Source organism: Aquarana catesbeiana, linkage group LG01 (genome assembly GCF_042186555.1).
Source record: "Aquarana catesbeiana isolate 2022-GZ linkage group LG01, ASM4218655v1, whole genome shotgun sequence".
NCBI lineage: Eukaryota > Metazoa > Chordata > Amphibia > Anura > Ranidae > Aquarana > Aquarana catesbeiana.
The window spans coordinates 810632735-810656373 of NC_133324.1; the positions used below are offsets into that span (position 1 = coordinate 810632735).

The 23639-nt window shown below is 41.7% G+C and overlaps 1 protein-coding gene across 2 annotated transcripts in view; it reads right to left on the reverse strand.

Moving 5' to 3' along the window:
- ZDHHC2 (zDHHC palmitoyltransferase 2) overlaps positions 1 to 23639 on the reverse strand; it is a 167985-nt gene that overhangs the window by 114036 nt on the left and 30310 nt on the right. For both annotated transcript variants that reach the window (XM_073608151.1, XM_073608141.1), the window contains exon 2: positions 5296 to 5322. In XM_073608151.1, the coding sequence (XP_073464252.1) occupies positions 5296 to 5322 (27 nt within the window). The remainder of the gene's footprint in view (positions 1 to 5295; positions 5323 to 23639) is intronic.

The window sequence follows — 23639 nt, forward strand, 5'->3', positions numbered from 1 at the left end:
CAGTGCCCACCTATCGGTGCACATCAGTGCCCATCCGTGCCACCTATCAGTGTCACCCATAATTACCCATCAATGCAGCCTTTCAGTGCCCATCAGTGCCGCCTATCAGTGCCCATCAGTACGCCTTTGAGTGCCCATCAGCGCTGCATACCAGTGCCACCTATCAGTGTCCATTATCACTGCCCATCAGTGCCACCTCATCAGTGCCGCCTCATTGGTGCCACCTCATCGGTGCCCATCAGTGCCGCCTTATCAGTGCCTGTCAGTGCAGCCTCATCTGTGCCCATCAGTGAAGGAGAAAACTTACTTGTTTACAAAATTTTATAACAGAAACAAAGAAAAACTTTTTTTTTTTCAAAATTTTCAGTCCTTTTTTATGTGCTGCGCAAATAATAAAAAAAGCAGTGATCAAATATCACCAAAGAAAGCTCTATTGGTGGGAACAAAATGATAAAAAATTTGTTTGGGTACAGTGTTGTATGACCGCGCAATTCTCATTCAAAGTGCGACAGCGCTGAAAGCTAAAAATTGGCCTGGGCAGGAAGTGGCGAAAGTGCCTGGTATTGAAGTGGTTAAACAGAGTATATCAACATTTTTTTGTTCACCAAATCTCTAATTAGACATTAATCATAAAGTTCACAAAAAAAGAGCGAAGATAAGAAAGGGAAGATTGTTTTATTGGCTCCTGAGTCTTATGCCTGAAGTTGTAGAAAAAAAAAAAAGGAATAAAAACCAGAGTGAGCTCCACCTCAATATGAAAAAATGTGCAGATAAATGTATATTATAGGAGGGGACCTGGCAAATTTGTCCAACACATAGCAATACTATTTATTTACTGTATTTTGTTATCACGCAACATGTGTATATGTACCAATAAACATTATATATAGATTTTTTTCCATCACCGTATAGCCGTTTGCTTAATTTAAAGTCCCAATTTTCTCCTCTTTTTTTATTTGTACCAGGGTTGGAGGCATATGACCCTACCCAGTCACTGCCTCATTTAAAGTCCCACCTACCCCCTTTTTCAAGGAATGGCTTTATTATACAGTAATAATCTAGAAAGTACAAAACCCACTATCCAACAAATAAAATAAAATCATAATTGGCCAATTATTAAAAACACAACAACTTTGCCAGGTCCCCTCCTATAATATACATTTATCTAAGGATACATTGCACATTTTTTTCATATTGAGGTTGAGCTCAGTCTGGTTTTTATTCCTTTTTTTCTTCTTTTTTTCATGTATGTATGCACCGACAGTTCCCTCACAATAAAATATAATCTAAGGTCATCATTTAATAACATTTTTTTTTTCTTTACTCTGTCTTGAGGACACATTTTATTCCTTTTACTTGACTACGATGTTGATTTACCCTGTAAATCTCCTTCATATTGGTACTGAGCACTGGTTGTTCTGTTTTAGTAGTAACTGTATTTTTATGAGCTGGGGTATGCCCCGAGGCTCTGTTTTGTACCTTTACCTTTATACGCTAATAAACAGAATTTACAGAAGAAAAACAAAGACCAAAGAGGGATATTTAGGTAAAAAAATTAAGGTCGCATGAACCATATTTTATGAAAATTATATAAATCTTTATTTAACCACTTCAGCCCTGGAAGACTTTACCCCCTTCCTGATCAGAGCACTTTTTACAATTTGGCACTGCGTTGCTTTAACTGACAATTGCCTGGTCATGCAATGCTGTACCCATGCAATGCGTCCCTTTTTTCCCCACAAATAGAGCTTTCTTTTGGTGGTATTTGATCACCTCTGCGGTTGTTATTTTTTGCGCTATAAACAAAAAAAGAGCGGCAATTTTGAAAAAAAAAAATTTTTTTTTTAACTTTTTGCTATAATAAAAATTCCCAACATTTAAAAAAAAAACAAATTTCTTCATCAGTTTAGGCCGATATATATTCTTCTACATATTTTTGGTAAACAAATTGCAATAAGTGTATATTGATTGGTTTGCACAAAAGTTATAGCATCTATAAATGATGGGAAAGATTTATGGCATTTTTATGGTATTTTTATTTATTTATTTTTTACTAGTAATGCTGGTGAGCTGCTATTTTTAGCGGTATTGCGACATTGCGACGGACAGATCGGACACTTTTGACACATTCTTGGGACCATTGACAATTATACAGCGATCAGTGCTATAAAAATGCACTGATTACTGTGTAAATGTCACTGGTAGGGAAGGGGTTAACGCTAGGCGATCAAGGGCTTAAATGTGTGTCCCATCAGTATGTTCTAACTGTATGGGGATAGGACTGAGTAGGAGAGGAGACCTATCGCTGTTCTTACTTACTGGGAACAAACGACATGTCTCCTCTCCTCTGATAGCACAAGGATTTGTGTGTTTGCACACACAAATCCCCAAGCTGGCGCTCGTACACGCGATCGTGTGTGGCCGGCGGCAATCGTGACCACCGACCACGCGCATCGGGGCCCCCACCGGGCAGCGGGTGCGCCCTCTGGTGGCCGAAAAGGGGAAGGACGTAGCCATATAGGATTTCGCCCAGGAGAGCCATTCTGCTGCAGTATATATGCGTGAGCTGGTCAGGAACCGGTTATACAAATAAAAAAACATATTTGGACAGACTAAGGCATACCAAGGGTCCACATGTTGGTAGGATATTGTGTACATTCAAGGGCCCCCCCTTTTTTATTTTATGATAGGGTCTTTCCAAATTCTAGGGGTTTTGTACAAAAAAATTAATTTATATAATTTTTATAAAATATAGTTTTTGGCCTTGTTTTTTCACTTAAATATCCCTTTCTCTATTTTTTTATGAACTATACGAGCCATTTTATACACTAAGATCCCATACACACTATTAGATTTTCTGAAGATTTTTGTCTTCAGATTTACCAAAAACAGATAATATGAGGTCAAACCTTAAGAGTTTCAATTTGTATGCAATCAGACAGGCCCTTGTACTACATGGTTTTGGTAAATCTGAAGACAAAAATCTGCAGAAAATCTAAAAATGTGTATGGGGCTATGGAGTAAAGACATGGTAGTTCTAAATTACTGTATTGAGTTATGCCCTGTACACACGATAGGATTTTCCGATGGGTGATAGGACCTTGTTGTCGTAAATTCTGACCGTGTGTAGGCTCCATCACACATTTTCCATAGGAATTTCCGTCACACAAAATTAGACATCTGGTTCTCAAATTTTCCGACAACAAAATCTGTTGTCAGAAATTCTGATCATATGTACACAATTCCGACGCACAAAGTGCCATGCATGCTCGGAATCAAGCAGAAGAGCAGCGCTGGCTATTGAACTTCATTTTTCTCAGCTCGTCGTATGTGTTGTACGTCACCGCGTTCTTGACGTTCGCAATTTCTGACCAACTTTGTGTGACCGTATGTATGCAAGACAAGTTTGAGCCAACATCCGTCGGAAAAAATCCCATGGATTTGTTGTCGGAAAATCCTATCGTGTGTACAGGGCATTAGAGTGCACAAGACTGGTGCTAAAAATATTTTATTTTGTGTGGGTGAACCAATAAAAAATATCTAAACAGTAACTATATTGTTTAGCTAAAACTGGCAAAAAATGATGGCCAGGAGACTGGGCAATCAGTTGTCTACAAGAGCGGGCATCATGGCTCATTATTCTACCAATTGAAGGATGCTGGGAGGGCACTACAATTGCATTCTGATACCAGACCACATACAATTAGTTAATTAAGAATTAGTAGGTTGAATTTCAAAGCTTATCAATATTGATCTGCAGACCTACACCTATTGTGCCTCACACCTATGCTTGCACCACTCTTTGTTAATTCCCTCCATTGTATGTATTAATTTTAAAGCAGATACATCTCCTTCCATCTCACTATTTTTTTATCTAACATTGTTTTATTTTCAAACAGATCCCACCCCACCAGGTAGCACAGCCTTTCCTATGATAGGAACTAAGAATGTCACCTTATCTTGAGGAGATCCAGTAAATATGACCGGAGTGGTGAAGTCATATAATATAACTTTATATATAATATTGAAATGCTATGCATTGTCTGTCACCAGGTTAATGCTCCACATACAGAACTTATGCCATGACCATCCAACAGTTGGAAAGGTAATGAGGGCATTGCTAAAAATGAAAAACAGGAACACAACAGTATATAAATCCATTTATTTTTTTTAAGTCTAAACTAAAAAAGAAAATGTACAATATGATTATGATGGATTGCGGTGAAAATACACCGCTTTCTTACATCTGTTAGAAATAACCCTTTTTGTATTTAAGTCATCGTCATTTAACAAAAGCCCAGCAGAGAAAACAGGGAGCCATACAATTTTAGAGTAATAGAACATTGGAAAAAAGCATGTCAATCAGTTTTATAAATAAACCTAAAAAGGCAATAAAGTTAATTGTTATAATTGTTGCAGGTCTCTATGTTTGTCACACAATTCAAAGGACTTCATTTTATTCATACTACAAAAATATTATAAACTTCAAAAGCAAAAAAAGAAAAAAAAAAGAAAAATGGCTTTGGCTAAAAACTTGACCTTCTTGGCCAAAGACTAAAATGAACAATTTTTTAATAACAGATAAAGCTAAACTTCAGCCTTACCTTCAGTCTTGTTCCTATCCTGTACTAAATTCGTTTTTGATCTCCCAAGAGCATCACAATACTGAGGGCATTTGACAAAAAAAAAACTGAGACAGAGCGCTATAGTGTTTTCAGGAAGATATTTACAGCACCCTGCCAGCACCTCCCACCTGCATTGATTATAGAAGAACAGAGACCCAGTGATGATGTCACTAATTCTAAACTAAGGTATGTAATGAGAATGGAAATTTTGTATTTAAAAACAAACTGAACTGCAGCAAGTAAGCAAAAGGGCACTTTGCAGCTCCCCATACTGTCTGATCACATCTATATCTTCAGATCTTCACCATTCAATGGCTGACTTTGATATATTTCCCTTTGACAGAGTTATGACATATGGCTTTCTGATGTTTCCAAAGAAACCCTGAGCTCTGATAATAGGTGAAATCATGTTGCTACAGTACCAAGAACTGCATTGTAGGATACAGCAAGGAGAACTTAGTTTCCCCATATCGAAAACTTGATATACTTTTTTTTTTTGGGGGGGGGGGGTCCTCTGGAGTTTTATAACAGTAAAGGCAATGCCCGCAATCCACAAGCAATGTCAATTCACATCTTCTGTCAGGTTTCCTTTAAACGTGCTAATAAGAGGTGTATTCGACAAATCCCAGTGACCCCGTAATTGTAAAAAATTACAAAAGAATTAACTCACCTTTCTCTCCAATATTATCCATGGACACTGTAAAATAAAAAAAAATTAAAAAATCAGACTCAATCAGAATATAACGGACACATTATAAACTAGCACAGACCGTTTTATCTACAATCCAGAGGGTAATCAGTGAGATTTTGGAGGTCTAAAATACAACCCTGAAATCTTCCTACTGGCTGTGATGATGACATTTCTACTTTTTATTTTTAAAGTTTATCATGTTCAATATTTTTTTACAAATAAATTATACTTTTTTTGTATTTAAATACAAATACATATTTAACCAGTTGCAGACTTTGGGGGTTCTACGCACGCCCCAAAAAATGTCATCATTGTACACAGGGCATGTGTAGATTAGCCAGTCCTTCTGCCCTGCTGTCCCAGTACATGGAAATTCAGCTCTCATTAAAGGAGAAGTACAGCCAAAATTAGTTTGGCTGTACTTCTCCTATGGATCACATGGGTGCAGTTCGTTTTGCACTCCTGTGACTCGTTTTCAGCAGAGAACGGGCTGAAGTCCGCTCTCTGCTGAGGCCACAGAGGCGGTCCAGGCTCCGCATCATCAAGACCATGGAGTTGGGATCCGCCCAGATCCCTGGACTGACATCCGGCTTAGCCTCTCAGCAGCTCTCTGCTCAAGGTGCTGGGAGAACCCAGCGATTGGCAGTGTTCAATTGCTTGGTTCTCAGTATAGAGGCGCCGGGGGACAGATGCAATATTGGACCGATGCTGCATCCACCTAGGTAAGTATGAATTAAAAAACGAAAAAAAAACCCCATACTTCTCTTTTAATCGCAGCTGCATTGCCGCATACACAGAGAAGGTCCCGGCAATTGGAGCTGACAAAAAGAAGTCTGGCAATGTTTATCAACAACATTGCTCAGCTGCAAATACAGAAAGCTACAAAGAAATATTATTTAATTTTGTATCTTTCTGTTCATTCATCTACAGATTAAAAGGAATGAACTTCGATCTGTAGATGAAGTCATTTAAAGCAATCTGACCTTTCCAGGAGAATGCTTGTAATCCAAAGCACTTGCATATCAAAGCATGTTTCCCCATAGAAATCAATGGAAACGAAAATAATTCATTCTGCATTGACTTCTATTGCATGCAGTACCACATGTGGCCAGAGGTGGGGGCACCGAAGAGGCTCGGAAATACTCTTGGACCACTCGGCTGCACTCGGAAACACTCGGGAACGGAGTATTTTCGAGTGGTTCTGAGTATTTCCGAATGGCTCCGAATCGTTGCAGGTGTCACCGGCGCCCCCGCACCTCTGGCCAAATGCAGTACTGCACACCACAGAGGCTTGAATCCTGCTCATTTTGCGAGACAACACTCGCAAACCGAGTCAGGATTTAAAAAAAAATAATTACTCGTATTGCGAAATGCTCGTTAACCGCGTTACTCGCAATCCGAGGTTCAACTGTATGTCCAGCCTTCCTTATTTTTCTTGCTATGCTGAGAATATTCTTAGAAGTGCCCTAATGTTGTGTCCTCTGTATTGTACATATTTTGCTGCCCTAATTTAATCTTTTAAACTAGTTGCAGCCATCCTTTAAATTTTACAACATTTAGACTCTAAGTCTGAAACTTTGCGCCTGTGGCCCAATCATCTTCCACATATGTCCAGCCTTCCTTATTTTTCTTGTTGTGCTGAGACTATTCTTAGAAGTGCCCGATCGTTGTGCCCTCTTTACCACCGTCCAAGGTAGAATGCAGTACAGCCTTTCTGGCATTGGCTCAATGCATGCAAACACTACAAATAAAGAGGTTCCTTGTCCTTAACACGTCCCTGTTGTCTAGTCTCAGTTGACCCGTTTATTGAATATACTTCTATTTAGACATACTGCTCCATATTTAGCTCCCAGCCTTCTTATCCGCCCAGTTTCGCTGTTATGAAATTATATTTAACTTGCCCATCTGCCATAGCAACATAGTATTACTAAATGTTTAAATTCCATCTTTTCAACAGATGAACATAAGTGTGTACATTTATTACAGGCTATACATTATTATGTAACCCTTATTGGAAAATAAATGTGACTTCTGTGGCAGTATGTTTAGTTACCATTTTAGTGGGCAAAAAGGCTCAAATGGACATCCCTATGGCTTAAAGTGGTTGTAAACCCTTACATATACATAGTGAAGTGACTGGCCTCAGGTGATACACAGAGATTAAACAAATACTCCTACATATGTTGTACCTGTTTATTTGCAGTCTTCTCTTCTCTACATGCTTTCAAAGTGCTTAGCTGAATTTATAAGCTTGTCTGAGAGTTCAGAAAAAAGGGGGTGGGGAGTTGAAATTGCACTCTGCAGAGCTCAGAGAGCAGAGCTTTGAGAGTTGATTGGAGGGAAGGGGCACATCCCCTTCACACAGCACAGAGGAACAGAGCTGAATCTGTCAATCTGCTGGAGATCCGTCCCCTGTCACCATTTTTCTCTTGGTGTCAGGAAAACGTGTCAGAAGTGATTCATGCTGATAAAATAGGAGCGAGGCAGCAATCACAAATGACATTTAGTTCTCTTAATTGAGACAAGTAAACAGTATAGAGGGATATGCTTTGCTCATATTTCATGTCTGAGGCTTAAAAGCACTTTAAGGTGAAATAGAATAACAATATTTTACAATTATTTTTCTATATATTTTATTTTACTTATTTTTTACTTTCTGGTCACCTCTGGACACTCAAGAAACACAGTAAAGCATGGGTTTCCTCCGGGTACTCCGGTTTCCTCCCATACTCCAAAGACATGCTGGTAGGTTAATTGGCTGCTGTCTAAATTGTCCCTAGTATGTATGAATGTGAGTTAGGGACCTTAGATTGTAAGCTCCTTGAGGGTAGGGACCGATGTGAATGTACAATGTATGTAAAACACTGCGTAAATTGATGGTGCTATATAAGTACCTTAAATGATAATAATAATAAAAAGTGGGGTAGCAGATCTCTCTCTGTGGCTCAAATAACACACAGTAATCTCCTCTTTCTCTAGAAGATCCTGATTGATGGACTTTGCATTCCAATCAGAGCTTTGCACATAAGACTGATAGCATGCGGTTTTTAAAAACACCTTGTAACATGATTAGTGTCAAATGTGGAAACGTGCCAAGGTTGCCAACCTTCTACAACTTCCATGCCCTTCCATGTGAGAATTGTACAAACAAATCAAAAACGGGAACACAAGTTCCTGCTACGAATAGTGTGAACGGGGCCTGATTGGCAGCCCTAAATGAATGTTAATGTTAGAGGCCACTACTACAAATACAACAAAGTCCCACTCCAGGCAAAATCTATCTTTAGTAATCTGTTAGGCAGACATAAGCTATTGCTAGTCTTGCCAGACTTCACAAATGTGTTGCACAATTGCAGCCACACTGCATGACTCCAGAGCAACTTTCTTTGCAAACATTCTGCCAGTCTACTGCAAATTCTGGTTCAGTTATGTTGTGCAAAAGTCATCCCACCACAGGGGTCACTGTGGCTGAATTTTCATGCTGTAGACTCACCACTGTAACTTTACTCTTGCTGGAGACTTGCCACGCAAATCTGCTACAAATTGGAAAAGTGTCAACTAGAACTTGTGTTTCAAGTGCTCTGCAAGTGTACAACTTGCCAGTGAAAATGTGCAGCAAGTTTACCAGACCTACAATTCAACACTGCCACAACACTGCCAACACTGTGGCAAGTTATCCTTGCTATCTGGGAAGTTATCATTCAAAGGCTTCATCTTTGCCATTTCCAGTTAAGGGTAATGAACATTCCCAGATAGCAAGGAATTGTGCTGCAAGTTTGAAAATGACTTGCTAAGCTATTGCTAGACTTGCCAGGCTTCACAAGTTTGTTGCACAATTGCAGCAAGTCCACATTGCATGACTTCAGATCAACGTTCTTTGCAAACATTCTGCAAGTCTGCTGCAAGTTCCGGTTCAGTTATGTTGTGCAATAGTCATCCCACCACAGGGGTCACTGTGGCTGAATTTTCATGCTGTAGAGTTGTAGAGCTTTTGTTGTAGATTCGCTACTGCAACTTTGCTCTTGCTCTAGAGCACAGGTGTCAAACACAAGGCCTGTGGGCCAAATCTGGCCCTCCAGGCCATTTCATGTGGCCCTCGCCCCTCTCCTGCAGCTGCAGGAGATCTCCAGCCCTCCTCTGGTCCTCCTCCAGACCCCTACTTTCTGCTTTCAAACAATGCATCCAGCTTCTTCCCAGCAGCAGCATAAGGAAAGGGGGTGCACTGTAATGTTAGGGAGAGTAGGGGACTCAACTTCTGATGGTGGGGTGGCTCTTGACATCTAATGTAAGGGGAGGGGATGCCCTGGACATCTATTCTTACAGATACAACCGGCCCTTTTGAGGACAATCATAATCCTGATGTGGCCCACGATGAAATTGAGTTTGACACCCTTGCTCTAGAGCCTTGTAATGCAAATTTGCTACAAATTGGAAAAGTGTCAACTAGAACTTGTGATTCAAGTGCTCTGCAAGTGTACAACTTGCCAGTGAAAATGTGCAGCAAGTTAACAAGACTTACAAATCAACACTGCCACAAATTTGTGGCAAGCTATCCTTGCTATCTGGGATGGTGGCTGCTTTATGCTAAGAATGGTGATTGGTCCCCCACTCGCCCCTGTGTAGATGGAGAAGCAATTGTGCTGACCTCATGACATCAGTGTAAAAAGAACAGTGGGCAGAACTATTATAATCTAGCAGAAACTTCCTGCCTGTCAGTGCTGCCCACCGTTGATCAGATCCGCCCATCCCCTTGCATCTATACAATTTATCATTCACATGGAGATTGCATGCACATCATTGTTTATTAAAAGTGAAGTGTGGGCTTTAATATGAACAAACATACTCCCCTAGTTGGACGCAGCATCTGTCCGCTGCTGTATCTGTCCACCACCACCTCTAAGACCAAGAAATGAGGGATCAAAGACCACTGATTGTTCTGTTTTTGATCTTCAGAGAGCAGAGAGCCGGCAACTGTCAATCTGCTCTGCCCCTCCAGCGCTCACTGAAGTGCTGGCTGTGTAGTGGGTGCAAGCGGCTGGCTCAGGCCCGTGGTGGCTGAGACAGCCACCAGTCAGGCATCTGGGTGGATCCCAACATTAAAATCAGGATCTCTCCAAAGTCTGGACCGACTGAGTGATGCCAGCCTACAGCAGAATTTAGCCCACTATCGGCTGAATATGGGTCACAGGACATGGGTCACAGGAGTGCAGAACTATATACACTTCTGTGACCCACAGGAGAAGTAGGGACAAAAGAGCTCTGGCCATAAATCTCCTATATTCTCATTTATTTCAAAAATAGGGGAAGAGTTTTTGATTTTTAATAGTAGTGACAAAGACTCTATATAGCAATCCTTGCTAGTGGCGGGCAGTCAAAGCATACACCCCACAATTCTTGCAGGGTGCCCCGAGTCCTGATGCTGCATCTGTCTGTTTCTTTGCCTGCTTCGGCACCACTGGAAGACATATTACTTTGGGGCAACATTGCTCACCATAAAATTCCTTGTCCATAGGATGAAGAGTGAACCAAGGTGAATTGTGGGGCAGAGATGGAAGGACTGCACCCCAAAACGTGCAGTATTTCATCTCATTTTTCTATACCAGGGATATGCAATTAGCGGACCTCCAGCTGTTGCAGAACTACAAGTCCCATGAGGCATAGCAAGACTCTGACAGCCACAAGCATGACACCCAGAGGCAGAGGCATGATGGGACTTGTAGTTTTGCAACAGTTGGAGGTCCACTAATTGCATATCCCTGTTCTATACCAAGGGTTTATCACTGTCTTGTTGTATATTTGTTTTTTTGTTTTTTTTAACTTTCTTGTTATTTGTATTTCTTGTAAGTTTTCTCACTTTTCTCACTACCTGCAACCCAAGAATGGACACTGTGACTTTAGGCTTGTATATCTTCCTGTGAGACTTCTGTTTGTACCCCAAAAGCAACATTGGTACTAAACTGTACCTGACCTGTAGTACCTGATGTGTACATACTTGTTCCTTGCCTGTGACTCATTAAAGTGCTTGCAACCCTAAAAAAAAAAAAAAAATGGATCCTGTTACTTTAAAGCATTTTATACAGCACAGTACTTGAGCTGTGTAATTTGGCCCCCTGTATCACCTAGCTGATCCTGCCTGGTTCTGCCCTCCCCCCTGTAAACTGACCACGGTTCATCATGGCCATTGAGTCCTGACACTGTGGTCAGTTTACGTACCTCCGTCATCAGCAGCTCTCCTCTCTGCCTGCTCTCCCCCATCCTCTCCCCCCTCACCTTCCTGCCAGTCAGCTAGTGACAGTGTCCACCCCCCCCCCCCCCCCCGCTGAAATTACAGTGTAAATAACACACAATCCCCTCTGTTAGAAAACGTCCTATGCTGCAGTGTATGTGCTTTGTAAAATATATATACCCATTTCTACCTTATTTCACAGCGCCGCTTAGCGCTCATGTCACTCCCTGCTGCTCCCGTACTCCCCGGCTGACGTCTTGGCTCTGTCCTCCTCTCTTCCTATCCTCCAGATTGACGTCAGCGGGGGATTCTAGGCCTCTCCCGCTCTAGCTGTCAGATCGGGAGAGGGAGCAGCGAGGAGTCACGTGAGCGCCGAGCGGCGCTGTGACTTCAGGTAGAAATGGCCATATTTTTTACAAAGCACAGACACTGCAACAAAGGGTTCTTTCTAAGAGGATTGCACATAATTTACTAAGTGGCTTAACAACCACTTTAAGTAGTAAAAGTGTATCTAAAGGCAAAACAATTTTCTTTAGCTTTAGACAATATACAATGTATATGTGGAAATTGTAGCAACCTCCAAAATAGGATGCTAGGTTGATTAGGTAAATGTAGTTCTTTTGGCTCTTCTGTAATCAGTGGAGCAGTGTGTGATTGCCCAGATGGTGGTTGTGAGTGAGCATAAATAGTCTGAAGCCTGGAGATGTCCAGTCTTGTCCAGGAGAAGTCCCCAGCCTGATAGGCTGCTGCCCTACCAGGCAGCCCTTCTAAAGTTCTGCATGTGTTCTTCCAGGTCCTGGCTGTGGCAGAGCAGGGGGCTTATTTCTTGAGAATCTTTGCGCCTGCTCAAGGGACTCCGCTAAGGATCTTTTCTCTCACTGAGGATCTACCTGTGGAAGCTGGGTGGCAGACAGCTCTAAGGACATTGTGAGTACAGATCTCAGTGCTGGATCCTAGTGACTGTATTGTCTTGTATTGTAGTGACTGTACTGCTATCTATGAGCACTGGAGTTGGTGCCTGCTTGTATAAGGACATTTTCTATAGAGTCTTAGCGCTGTTCAATCCTCTGGCTACTACTTGAAGGACTGTGCTAAGAAGCTTTGATAAAGTGAAGAGTGTCCTCTTAAATGTTATACTGTGCTACTGAAGTATTCCACAGCTTCCTTCCATCCCTATCCAAGTTTGATCAGCATTAAATTTACAAAAAAAACCCAAAAAAACAAACAAAGACTGTTCATTGAGCCCCCCAAAAAAGTATGACTGTTGCTGTGTGTCTGGCTGCTGCTACACTAAGTTGGGAGCATAACCTGGAACAAAGCATCGGGCCTTTCGAGGGTGAGCGCCACATACAGAATAGTTAAAACCCCAGTGTTTTATGCCTGTTTCCTGTTCACTTGTTTGTCAAAAAGTTATGTCATGAAGTAAGAGGAATCATTTCTTGGACAGTTGTCACCAATAAAACTGGCCCTTACCTCCTGTTCCAGTGACAGCTGTAACATTTTGGATTTCCCATCACTTTTTGTCTCAGTGATAATGGTCACCAGGACAAGTAATTAGAGAGGGTGAATCTCACAATAATAGCAATAAAAACACCCCCCGCTCTACCCAAAACGAATAAAAATGTTTTGGCATTGGATAAAGCTTACAGATTATGAAGAGGATAATCCTGGAACATGTACCATCACAAATAACTCAGAATAGTACCTATAGGTGTGAAATGTTTGCTGCCAAATGTTTCTGAAACAGAGCCAAACTGTAGAAATATTAGCAGACATCAAAAGTTAATTTTTATCACAGAAGAATATCAATCTAAAGAAAAGCAGCATCTGAAGTAGTAATCTATAATAGCATATATAAAGGATGTTCAAATTACAGTATATAGTCTTTATAGTTTTCAGAGCGTGGGGAGGAATTCATTTTTAGCTTAGGTTTTAAAGCTCTGTCTAGGATTTAGGTTTGCAGTGAAGTTAAAACAATAAATTGTGTTTATTCTCTATTTATTAAGATTATCGTTCAGTTATTGAAAAGAAGAAAAGTAACAGCGCTCTCTGCAGGGACAACTCAATCCATACACCAGGTCCACTCACAGGTGCCGAGGCTCAATGTGTCCCAACACACTCCAATGCAACAGTAGTAAGAAGCGCTGGCAAAACTGTAATGCTTGAAGTGACGTTTATTGGTACATCAGAGTGACAATAAAACAAAAAAGCTGACGCATTTCAGCAATAGCCTTAGTCGTAGCTAGCTACGACTAAGGCTATTGCCGAAACGCGTCAGCTTTATTGTTTTATTGTCACTTCTTCAGTTTTGCCAGCTCTTCTTACTACTATCTTTCAGTTATTGTCATGACATGTAAAAGACTGTGCCTTAAAAATTAATTTTCTAAGGCGCTAAAGGCAACCCCTTGACCACTTACCAAACCCCATCCCACCTCTGTTCTATTTGTCTTTTCCTTCTTCAAGCTTAAAGTGGTAGTCTCTTTTTTTATTTCTACCAATAGGTAAGCTTATATTGATTGAATATTTCCTAAACATGCACCGTTTAGGAGAAATTCTTGTGAGCAGCAGCCGGTGACGTCACTGACGCATGCGCTCTGAAGGAATGGCATACCTACATCAGAGCTGTACGCCGTGGCCAAAACTCTGTACGCCGTGGCCATTCAAGCAGCCGCAAACCCAGAAGCAAGACCGGGTGAAGATGGAAGCCTCTGCAGTCGTGATAGCGCAGCGCTGAACGGCTTTGTTTCAAGGTATGTTTTTCAAAATGTGCTAGTATGCGATGCATACTAGCACATTATGCCTTTACCTTGCAAGTCCTCAAATAACATTGTAAAAACACTAGCTGCATGCACACTCTGCCTGTATTGATTTTTCTTCTACTCATACCAATGTCTGTACAGCTAAAGAGATCATGATCATTGGTGTCACAATAATTAACAGTGGTCGCTGTTTAATCCAAAGTAAGGCAGTGGACATTAAAATGAAAATATAGTGTGCTTTCAGTGAGTTCCTGCTTTCATTTATTCTTTCAATATTAACCTAAAAATAATATTTTTGCCAGGTTTTGTCTGCACGTCTCAGCTGGCACATTGGTATAAAAGCTGTCATACGCGTCTTGAATTTTGGCTGATTCCTGCTGAATTTGAGCAGTCGGTGCCCCTGTCTTCATGGGAGCCACATTACCTGCTCACATACACTTTTGGACTCGTGATTTGGGGATTTCCAAGATGATTAAATCCTTTCAACATGGAGGTCTAACTACCTGATGCCCTCACTGTGCTTAACTTCTGTATTTTTTGAGTGGGGATGGTGGCCCTTTTTGTTCTTTTCCCATTAGCATCTTGGGTCCACATGACTTCATGAGGGTTCCCTGTTGGGTATTCTGGTCTGCTTTGGTGGTCTGGAGGGAGTTTCTTTTCTTTTAATGGTTCCAGTCATGTTCGTTCATTATATATATGGAATATGTTATTCAGCTAAGCCCTCGAAGAAGATCTAGACTCTTTTGATAGAAACGTACGTGGCTTTCACCTGGATATTGTATGAGAATTAGTTCTGAACCCATGATTGACAATATTTCATAAGGATTGATATATACCAAGGATATGCAATTAGCGGACCTCCAGCTGTTGCAGAACTACAAGTCCCATGAGGCACAGCAAGACTCTGACAGCCACAAGCATGACACCCAGAGGCAGAGGCATGATGGGACTTGTAGTTTTGCAACAGCTGGAGGTCCGCTAATTGCAGATCCCTGATGTATACTATATGATGAATATATCATACTGGAATCACATATTTTAGGATATCCCATGTTAATTACTTTTAACCATGTATAAAATAAATGATATGAGACCGCAGACGCCAGGCTAAAAACCGGCAGACATGCATTAAGCAAAAAACCACTCCATACAAAATAATTGGATTAAAATAGGCCACAGGCCTGGTTTATTGGTTTAAAATAAAATTATATATAACACCATAAACTTTGTTTACTTAAATAACTTTATCAACCAAAAACAATCCAGAATTCACCAAAACTCAGCCCAGCCACTAAGACTCGGGCTGACCATCATCTCTTTTTTAATTATATTCTCACATATCCCCATTGAATAATCGACCAAAGGGACCCACCACATAAACCGGCCGCGACAGTTGGGGGGGGGGGGTTTGGAAGCGAAGCTCTTCTCGAGGACTCCTCTCTGGCAACTGGCCAAAATTTCTGTTAGGGTTTCCTTAAATAGCCCCCCAAAAGCCTTTCCAGAAGGTCCTAAAGGTCACTTGGCCCTAACTAACCAATCCCTGTTTAACCTACTAACCTTCTGGAAGTCTTCTCAATCATGTGACCCTATTCCACCAATTAAAATAAGCCCCATTTACACTCCTTTAATATTAATAAAATAGCTGATGCCGCAGCCCCATGAGGCAGGGGGGGCCTAAATAGGCTACCCCCCCTTTCTCCCCTCATTCTTTTAAAGATGTTTAATGTTTGGTTGCTGCCTCAAAGTACCAAAGGGGTATCGGTAGTGTGCTTTGTGGGTGCCCCTGTTGTCCAAGAAGCCAGTTGGAAAAATGTAAATTTAACAATGACCGCATCCCTGTAGGAAAGCTACAGGATCCCTGTCAGATTTTTACTGCTGTCTGTGTCACTGCAGGGGAGATTTACCCCCAATGTCTGTCCTTGCAGGGCATTAAATGAGGGTTGGGGCCATCCTTTTGTTATTTAACCACTTGCCGACCGCCTAACGCAGAGATACTGTGGCAGAATGGCATTGGCAGGCAAAATCACGTACCTGGTGCGTGATCTGCCCCCCCGCGGGCGGGGGGCGCATCGCGCCTCCCTCCTGGTGCCCGAGGCGGTCGACTTCGTTAGGGGAGAGATCCAGGCTGAGGGGGAGACCACTCATTCGTGGCCACCCCCTCGCGATCGCTCCCCACGAATGAGATTCTTCCTCTACTGCTGTATAGTAAACAGTGGCAGAGGAAGTGATGTCATCGCTCCTCGGCTCGGTATTTTCCGTTCCGGCTCAGAGGAGAGAAGACATCGATGTGAGTTCACAACACATACAGTAAAACACACCAGGCACACATTTCAACCCCCCCCCCCCATCACCCTCCCGCAATTTTTTGTTTTTTTTTCTGATTACTGCATTGGTGTCAGTTTGTGACAGTTAGTGCGGCAGGGCAGTTAGGGTTAGCCCCCTTTAGGTCTAGGGTACCCCCTAACCCCCCCTAATAAAGTTTTAACCCCTTGATCACCCCCCGTCGCCAGTGTCACTAAGCGATCATTTTTCTGATCACTGTATTAGTGTCACTGGTGACGCTAGTTAGGGAGGTAAATATATAGGTTCGCTGTCAGCGTTTTATAGTGTCAGGGACCCCTATATACTACCTAATAAAGGTTTTAACCCCTTGATTGCCCCCTAGTTAACCCTTTCACCAGTGATCACCGTATAAGTGTTACGGGTGATGCTGATTAGTTAGTTTATTTTTAATAGTTTCAGGGCACCCGCCGTTTATTACCTAATAAAGGTTTAGCCCCCTGATCGCCCGGCGGTGATATAACTTATGTTTTTAGGGTCAGATAGGGTCTGCGTCGCCCCAAGCAGCGTCAGGTTAGTGCCAGTACCGCTAACAGCAACGCACGCAGCATACATCTCTCTTAGTGGTATAGTATCTGAACGGATCAATATCTTATCCCAGATGTTTAGGGTCCCCAAAAACGCAGTGTTAGCGGGATCAGCCCAGATACCTGCTAGCACCTGTGTTTTGCCCCTCTGCCCAGCCCTGCCCAGCCCAGCCCACCCAAGTGCAGTATCAATCGATCACTGTCACTTACAAAACACTAAAGGCATAACTGAAGCGTTCGCAGAGTCAGGCCTGATCCCCACGTTCGCTAACAGTTTTTTTGGTGAACTGGCAAGCACCAGCGGCCTAGTACACCCCGATCGTAGTCAAACCAGCACTGCAGTAACACTTGGTGACGTGGCGAGTCCCATAAGTGCAGTTCAAGCTGGTGAGGTGGCAAGCACAAGTAGTGTCCCGCTGCCACCAAGAAGAAGACAAACAGGCCCGTCATGCCCATAATGCCCTTCCTGCTGCATTCGCCAATCCTAATTGGGAACCCACCACTTCTGCAGCGCCCGTACTTCCCCCATTCACATCCCCAACCAAATGCAGTCGGCTGCATGAGAGGCATTTTCTTTATGTCCTCCCGAGTACCCCTACCCAACGAACCCCCCCAAAAAAGATGTCTTGTCTGCAGCAAGCGCGGATATAGGCGTGACACCCGCTATTATTGTCCCTCCTGTCCTGACAATCCTGGTCTTTGCATTGGTGAATGTTTTGAACGCTACCATACACTAGTTGAGTATTAGCGTAGGGTACAGCATTGCACAGACTAGGCACACTTTCCCAGGGTCTCCCAAGATGCCATTGCATTTTGAGAGACCCAAACCTGGAACCGGTTACAGTTATAAAAGTTACAGTTCCAAAAAAAAGTGTAAAAAAAAAAAAAAACACACAAAAAAATATATAAAATAGAAAAAAACAAAAATAGTTGTCGTTTTATTGTTTTCTCTCTCTCTATTCTCTCTCTATTGTTCTGCTCTTTTTTACTGTATTCTATTCTGCAATGTTTTATTGTTATTATGTTTTATCATGTTTGCTTTTCAGGTATGCAATTTTTTATACTTTACTGTTTACTGTGTTTTATTGTTAACCATTTCTTTGTTTTCAGGTACGCCATTCAGCTGCAGCGCGGATTTATTTATCTTGACAGCAACAGCGTTTGCTACCGCGATATATATATATATATATATATATATATATATATATATATATATATATATATATATATATATATATATATATATATATATATATATAAGCCGTGACTCCAGCGGACGTGATATATGCCGAAGCATGGGGGCAGCAGGGGCGGAGGAGCAATTTGCTCCTAACTTTTGGGGCAGATGCCCCCATGCTTCGGCATATATAAATGGTGCATGTATGCCCATCATTAGAAGTGGGTGGATGAAGGGAGGTATTCTAATGGTGGGCATACCCACCAATCAATCTCTTTTTTTCGTTCAGCCCACAGGCTGCATAAAAAAAAAGATTACAATATATGCCCAACAAGGACCAGCAACGTACTGGTATGTTGCTGGACTTTGAGTGGTTATACCAGAATGATGCCTGCAGGTTTAGGTATCATATTGGTATCATTCTTTTCAGCCAGCAGTCAGCTTTCATGTAAAAGCAATCCTAGGGGCTAATTAGCCTCTAGACTGCTTTTACAAGCAGTGGGAGGGAATGTCCCCCCTCCCACCATCTTCCATGTTTTTCTCTGGCTCTCCTGTCCCAACAGGGAACCTGAGAATGCAACCAGTGATTCAGCCAGCTGACCATAGAGCTGAGGGCAGAGGAGAGATCTAGGGTCTAATAGACCCCATATTTTTCAAAAAAGAGTACCTGTCACTACCTATTGCTATCATAGGGGATATTTACATTCCCTGACATAACAATAAGAATGATAAAAAAATAAAAATGAAAGGAACAGTTTAAAAATAAGATAAAAAAGCAAAAAATAAATAAATAAATAATAATAAAAAAAAAAAAGCACCCCTGTCCCCCCTGCTCTCGCCCAAAGGCGAACGCAAGCGTTGGTCTGGCGTCAAATGTAAACAGCAATTGCACCATGCATGTGAGGTATCACCGCAAAGGTCAGATCGAGGGCAGTAATTTTAGCAGTAGACCTCATCTGTAAATCTAAAGTGGTAACCTGCAAAGGCTTTTGAAGGCTTTTAAAAATGTATGTAGTTTGTCTCCACTGCACGTTTGTGCGCAATTTTAAAGTATGTCATCTTTGGTATCCATGTACTCGGCCTAAGATCATCTTTTTTATTTCATCAAATATTTGGGCAATATAGTGTGTTTTAGTGCATTAAAATTAAAAAAAAGTATGTTTTTTCCCCAAAATATGTGCAAATACTGTGCTTTAAAAAAATATATATAATGTTTGGGGGTTCAAAGTAATTTTCTTGCAAAAAAAAAAAATTTTTTCATGTAAACAAAAAGTGTCAGAAAGGGCTTTGTCTTCAAGTGGTTAGAAGAGTGGGTGATGTGTGCCATAAGCTTCTAAATGTTGTGCATAAAATGCCAGGACAGTTCAACCCCCCCCCCCAAATGACCCCATTTTGGAATGTAGACACCTCAAGCTATTTACTGAGAGGCATGTCGAGTCCATGGAATATTTTATATTGTGACACAAGTTGCGGGGAAAAAGACACATTTTTTTTTTTTTTTTGCACAAAGTTGTCACTAAATGATATATTGCTCAAACATGCCATGGGAATATGTGAAATTACACCCCAAAATACATTCTGTTGCTTCTCCTGAGTACGGGGATACCACATGTGTGAGACTTTTTGGGAGCCTAGCCGCATACGGGACCCCAAAAACCAAGCACGCCTTCAGGGTTTCTAAGGGTGTAAATTTCACTCCTCACTGTCTATCACAGTTTCGGAGGTCATGGAATGCCCAGATTGCACAACCCCCCCCCCAAATGACCCCATTTTGGAAAGTAGACACCCCGAGCTATTTGCTGAGAGGTATAGTGAGTATTTTGCAGACCTCGCTTTTTGTCACAAAGTTTTGAAAATTGAAAAAAGAAAAAAAAATACATTTTTCTTTTCTTTCTTCATTTTCAAAAACAAATGAGAGCTGCAAAATACTCACCATGCCTCTCAGCAAATAGCTTGGGGTGTCTACTTTCCAAAATGGGGTCATTGGGGGGGGGGGGGGAGGTTGTGCCATCTTGGCATTTTATGGCCTTGGAAACTGTGACAGGTAGTGAGGAGTGAAATCAAAAATCTACGCCCTTAGAAATCTTGAAGGCGGTGCTTGGTTTTCGGTGCCCCGTATGCAGTTACTCAGGAGAAGCAGCAGAATGTATTTTGGGGAGCAATTCCACATATGCCCATGGCATGTTTGAGCAATATATCATTTAGTGACAACTTTGTTCAAAAAAAAAAAAAAGTTTGTCATTTTTCCGCAACTTGTGGCAAAATATAAAATATTCCATGGACTCAACATGCCTCTCAGCAAATAGCTTGGGGTGTCTACTTTCCAAAATGGGGTCATTTGGGGGGGTTTGTGCCATCTTGGCATTTTATGGCCTTCAAAACTGTGATAGGTAGTGAGGAGTGAAATCAAAAATTTACGCCCTTAGAAATCCTGAAGGCGGTGCTTGGTTTTCGGGGCCCCGTACGTGGCTAGGCTCCCAAAAAGTCCCACACATGTGGTATCCCCGTACTCAGGAGAAGCAGCTGAATATATTTTGGGGTGTAATTCCACATATGCCCATGGCCTGTGTGAGCAATATATCATTTAGTGACAACTTTTTAGAATTTTTTTTTTGTCATTATTCAATCACTTGGGACAAAAAAAATGAATATTCAATGGGCTCAACATGCCTCTCAGCAATTTCCTTGGAGTGTCTACTTTCCAAAATGGGGTCATTTGGGGGGTTTTGTACTGCCCTGCCATTTTAGCACCTCAAGAAATTAGATAGGCAGTCATAAACTAAAAGCTGTGTAAATTCCAGAAAATGTACCCTAGTTTGTAGACGCTATAACTTTTGCGCAAACCAATAAATATACGCTTATTGACATTTTTTTACCAAAGACATGTGGCTGAATACATTTTGGACTAAATGTATGATTAAAATTGAGTTCATTGGATTTTTTTATAAGAAAAAGTAGAAAATATCGTTTAGAAGTAGAAAAAACCGCAGAGCTGATCAAATAGCATCAAAAGAAAGCTCTATTTGTGGGAACAAAAGGACACAAATTTCGTTTAGGTACAGCATTGCAATTAGCAGTTAAAGCGACGCAGTGCCAAATTGTAAAAAGTGTTCTGGTCAGGAAGGGGGTAAATCCTTCCGGGGCAAAAGGGAAAGCCCTGCTTTTCTGCCTCCTCCCCCCCTCTGCTGCCACATTTGGCACCTTTTGGGGGGAGAGGGTACCTGGTTTTGACAGGTACCTACACTCATCTCCGACCAAGCTGGAAGTTCGCAACTCCCCCCCCCTCTTCCCCCTGCAGCCAGCCCATTCACAAAGATTTCCCTTAGCTGAGATGGTGGCACCAGCACCCGAGAGCCGATTCAAGAATCGGCTCGGGTGAGGACACAGCTGGATCCCTGGACAGGTAAGTGCCCTAACAGTAAAAGTCAGCAGCTACAGTATTTGTAGCTGCTGACTTTTAACACCTGTTTAATACCTGTTCCTATAAAGGTTTCTAACTGGTGTAAAGCCTAGTACACACTACTGTTTTTTTTTTTGTCGTTGAACCCAGCGGTTTGAACGAAAAAAAATACAGACAGCTCAGATCGGAGGCGCTGTACTAACAATCCAATGTTAGTACAGCTAACTCCCCTGCTGTTCTATTGTGTTCTGAGAGTGGAATGCCCCCCCCCCCCCCCCCCCCGCCAAAACACTCCGGTCAGCACCACTGGCTGAGAGCGTTGATCGGGAGCCGGTCGGCTGCTGGTTCTCCCAGTATGCTGGTCTGACAGAGGCTTCTGTCAGAACGGCTGCCATACACATGTACTAGGCTTTAGGAGTGCACTGGATTAAAATCCTTGTATTTGGACATGGAGACCTCAAAAGCAATACAAACCTGACAAAGGGGTTGGCACTCTGTTTAAAATAAAGGAATACATAATTAGGCTAGAATTAGGCTTTTAAAGTGCATTTATGGTAAAAATGTAAAACAATACATTTATTTCCACATTGAATGTTAAAATCCAAAACAAGGTGTCGCTGGGCTTTAACAGCTGCAGAGATGTCAGCCACACAGGGAGAGCCAAGCTCAAATATGGCTGTCTTTATGTACATATATAATTAAAAACTCTATAAGAAAAGCTTTTTAGAATATTAGCACAGATCAATGAGGTTATTTACATCAAACCCACCACTTTTACATGTGTGTCTAAAACCATGCACTCCTTTTAAAGTCTGCAGAAAGAAACTATGCACAGATGAGCATGATGTCTGTGTACTTATATCAGCTGTCATAGGTAATGCATATGTATAATACAGTCTAGATTTCGTTATTAATAGTGGTTATTCTTTGATAATCAATCACTTTGATTTCCTGTCGATCTCTTCTAGTAGAGATAATCAGTCTATATTTGTCTAACGATAGTTAAGATATGATCATAACTTGAGATCGTAAGTTGTCAATCACATCTCTGTTTCCACCATGTGATCTCATAATCTGATTGATCAAAATAGGATCATATTCATGAATAAAATCTCATTGCTGTTGACTGATGCAAAACAATTGAAATATTCCCTCCTGGCTGATTGACTTGATTGGAAGGGAAGCTATGGCTATTTGATTGCTTTCTGATGCGATCATTTTGAACAGATAAAATAATCGAAGCATGCATGGCCACCATTAGAATGCTTACATTTTACAATATTATCATTATTATTTTAATTGTGCACAATTAGATATAGTTTGCAAATCTAGTAATCAAACGCAATATTTATAAGTTAGATGCTATTAGTGACTGTGGTGCACTCAGTAGTATAACTATAATACTGGGTGTCAGTGGTGGCCCTAATACACATGCAGGGCGCAGGAAGCGGAGATGAGACCCATCACCCAACTGGCTGAAAGGACAGGCGATCCTGTTGGACGCCTAGGAGGAGGAGGCGCATGGCGGAAGCCGCTGTGAAGCAGAGGGAAAGGAGACGCGATAGAAGCCATTGCCTGTAGGAACGCTTCCCCAACCTAGATGGGGTAGGTGCGTGGCTGGATGATCGACCAACCACGAGAGTGGGGGGGGTGCGGGTAGTAGGGTGGGAGTAGAAAATGTCCTGGTAATCAGTGGGGGTGAAAAATGCCCTATCTTTAGTATTAGGGTAAGGAATAGTGCCACATCATTGGTGTCAGTGGGAGAAATAGTGCCCCATCATTGGTATCAATGGAAGGAATAGTGCCCCATCACTGGTGTCAGTGGGAGGAATAGTGCATCGTCATTAGTGTGTCACTGGGAGGAATAGTGTACCATCATTGGTGTCACTGGGAG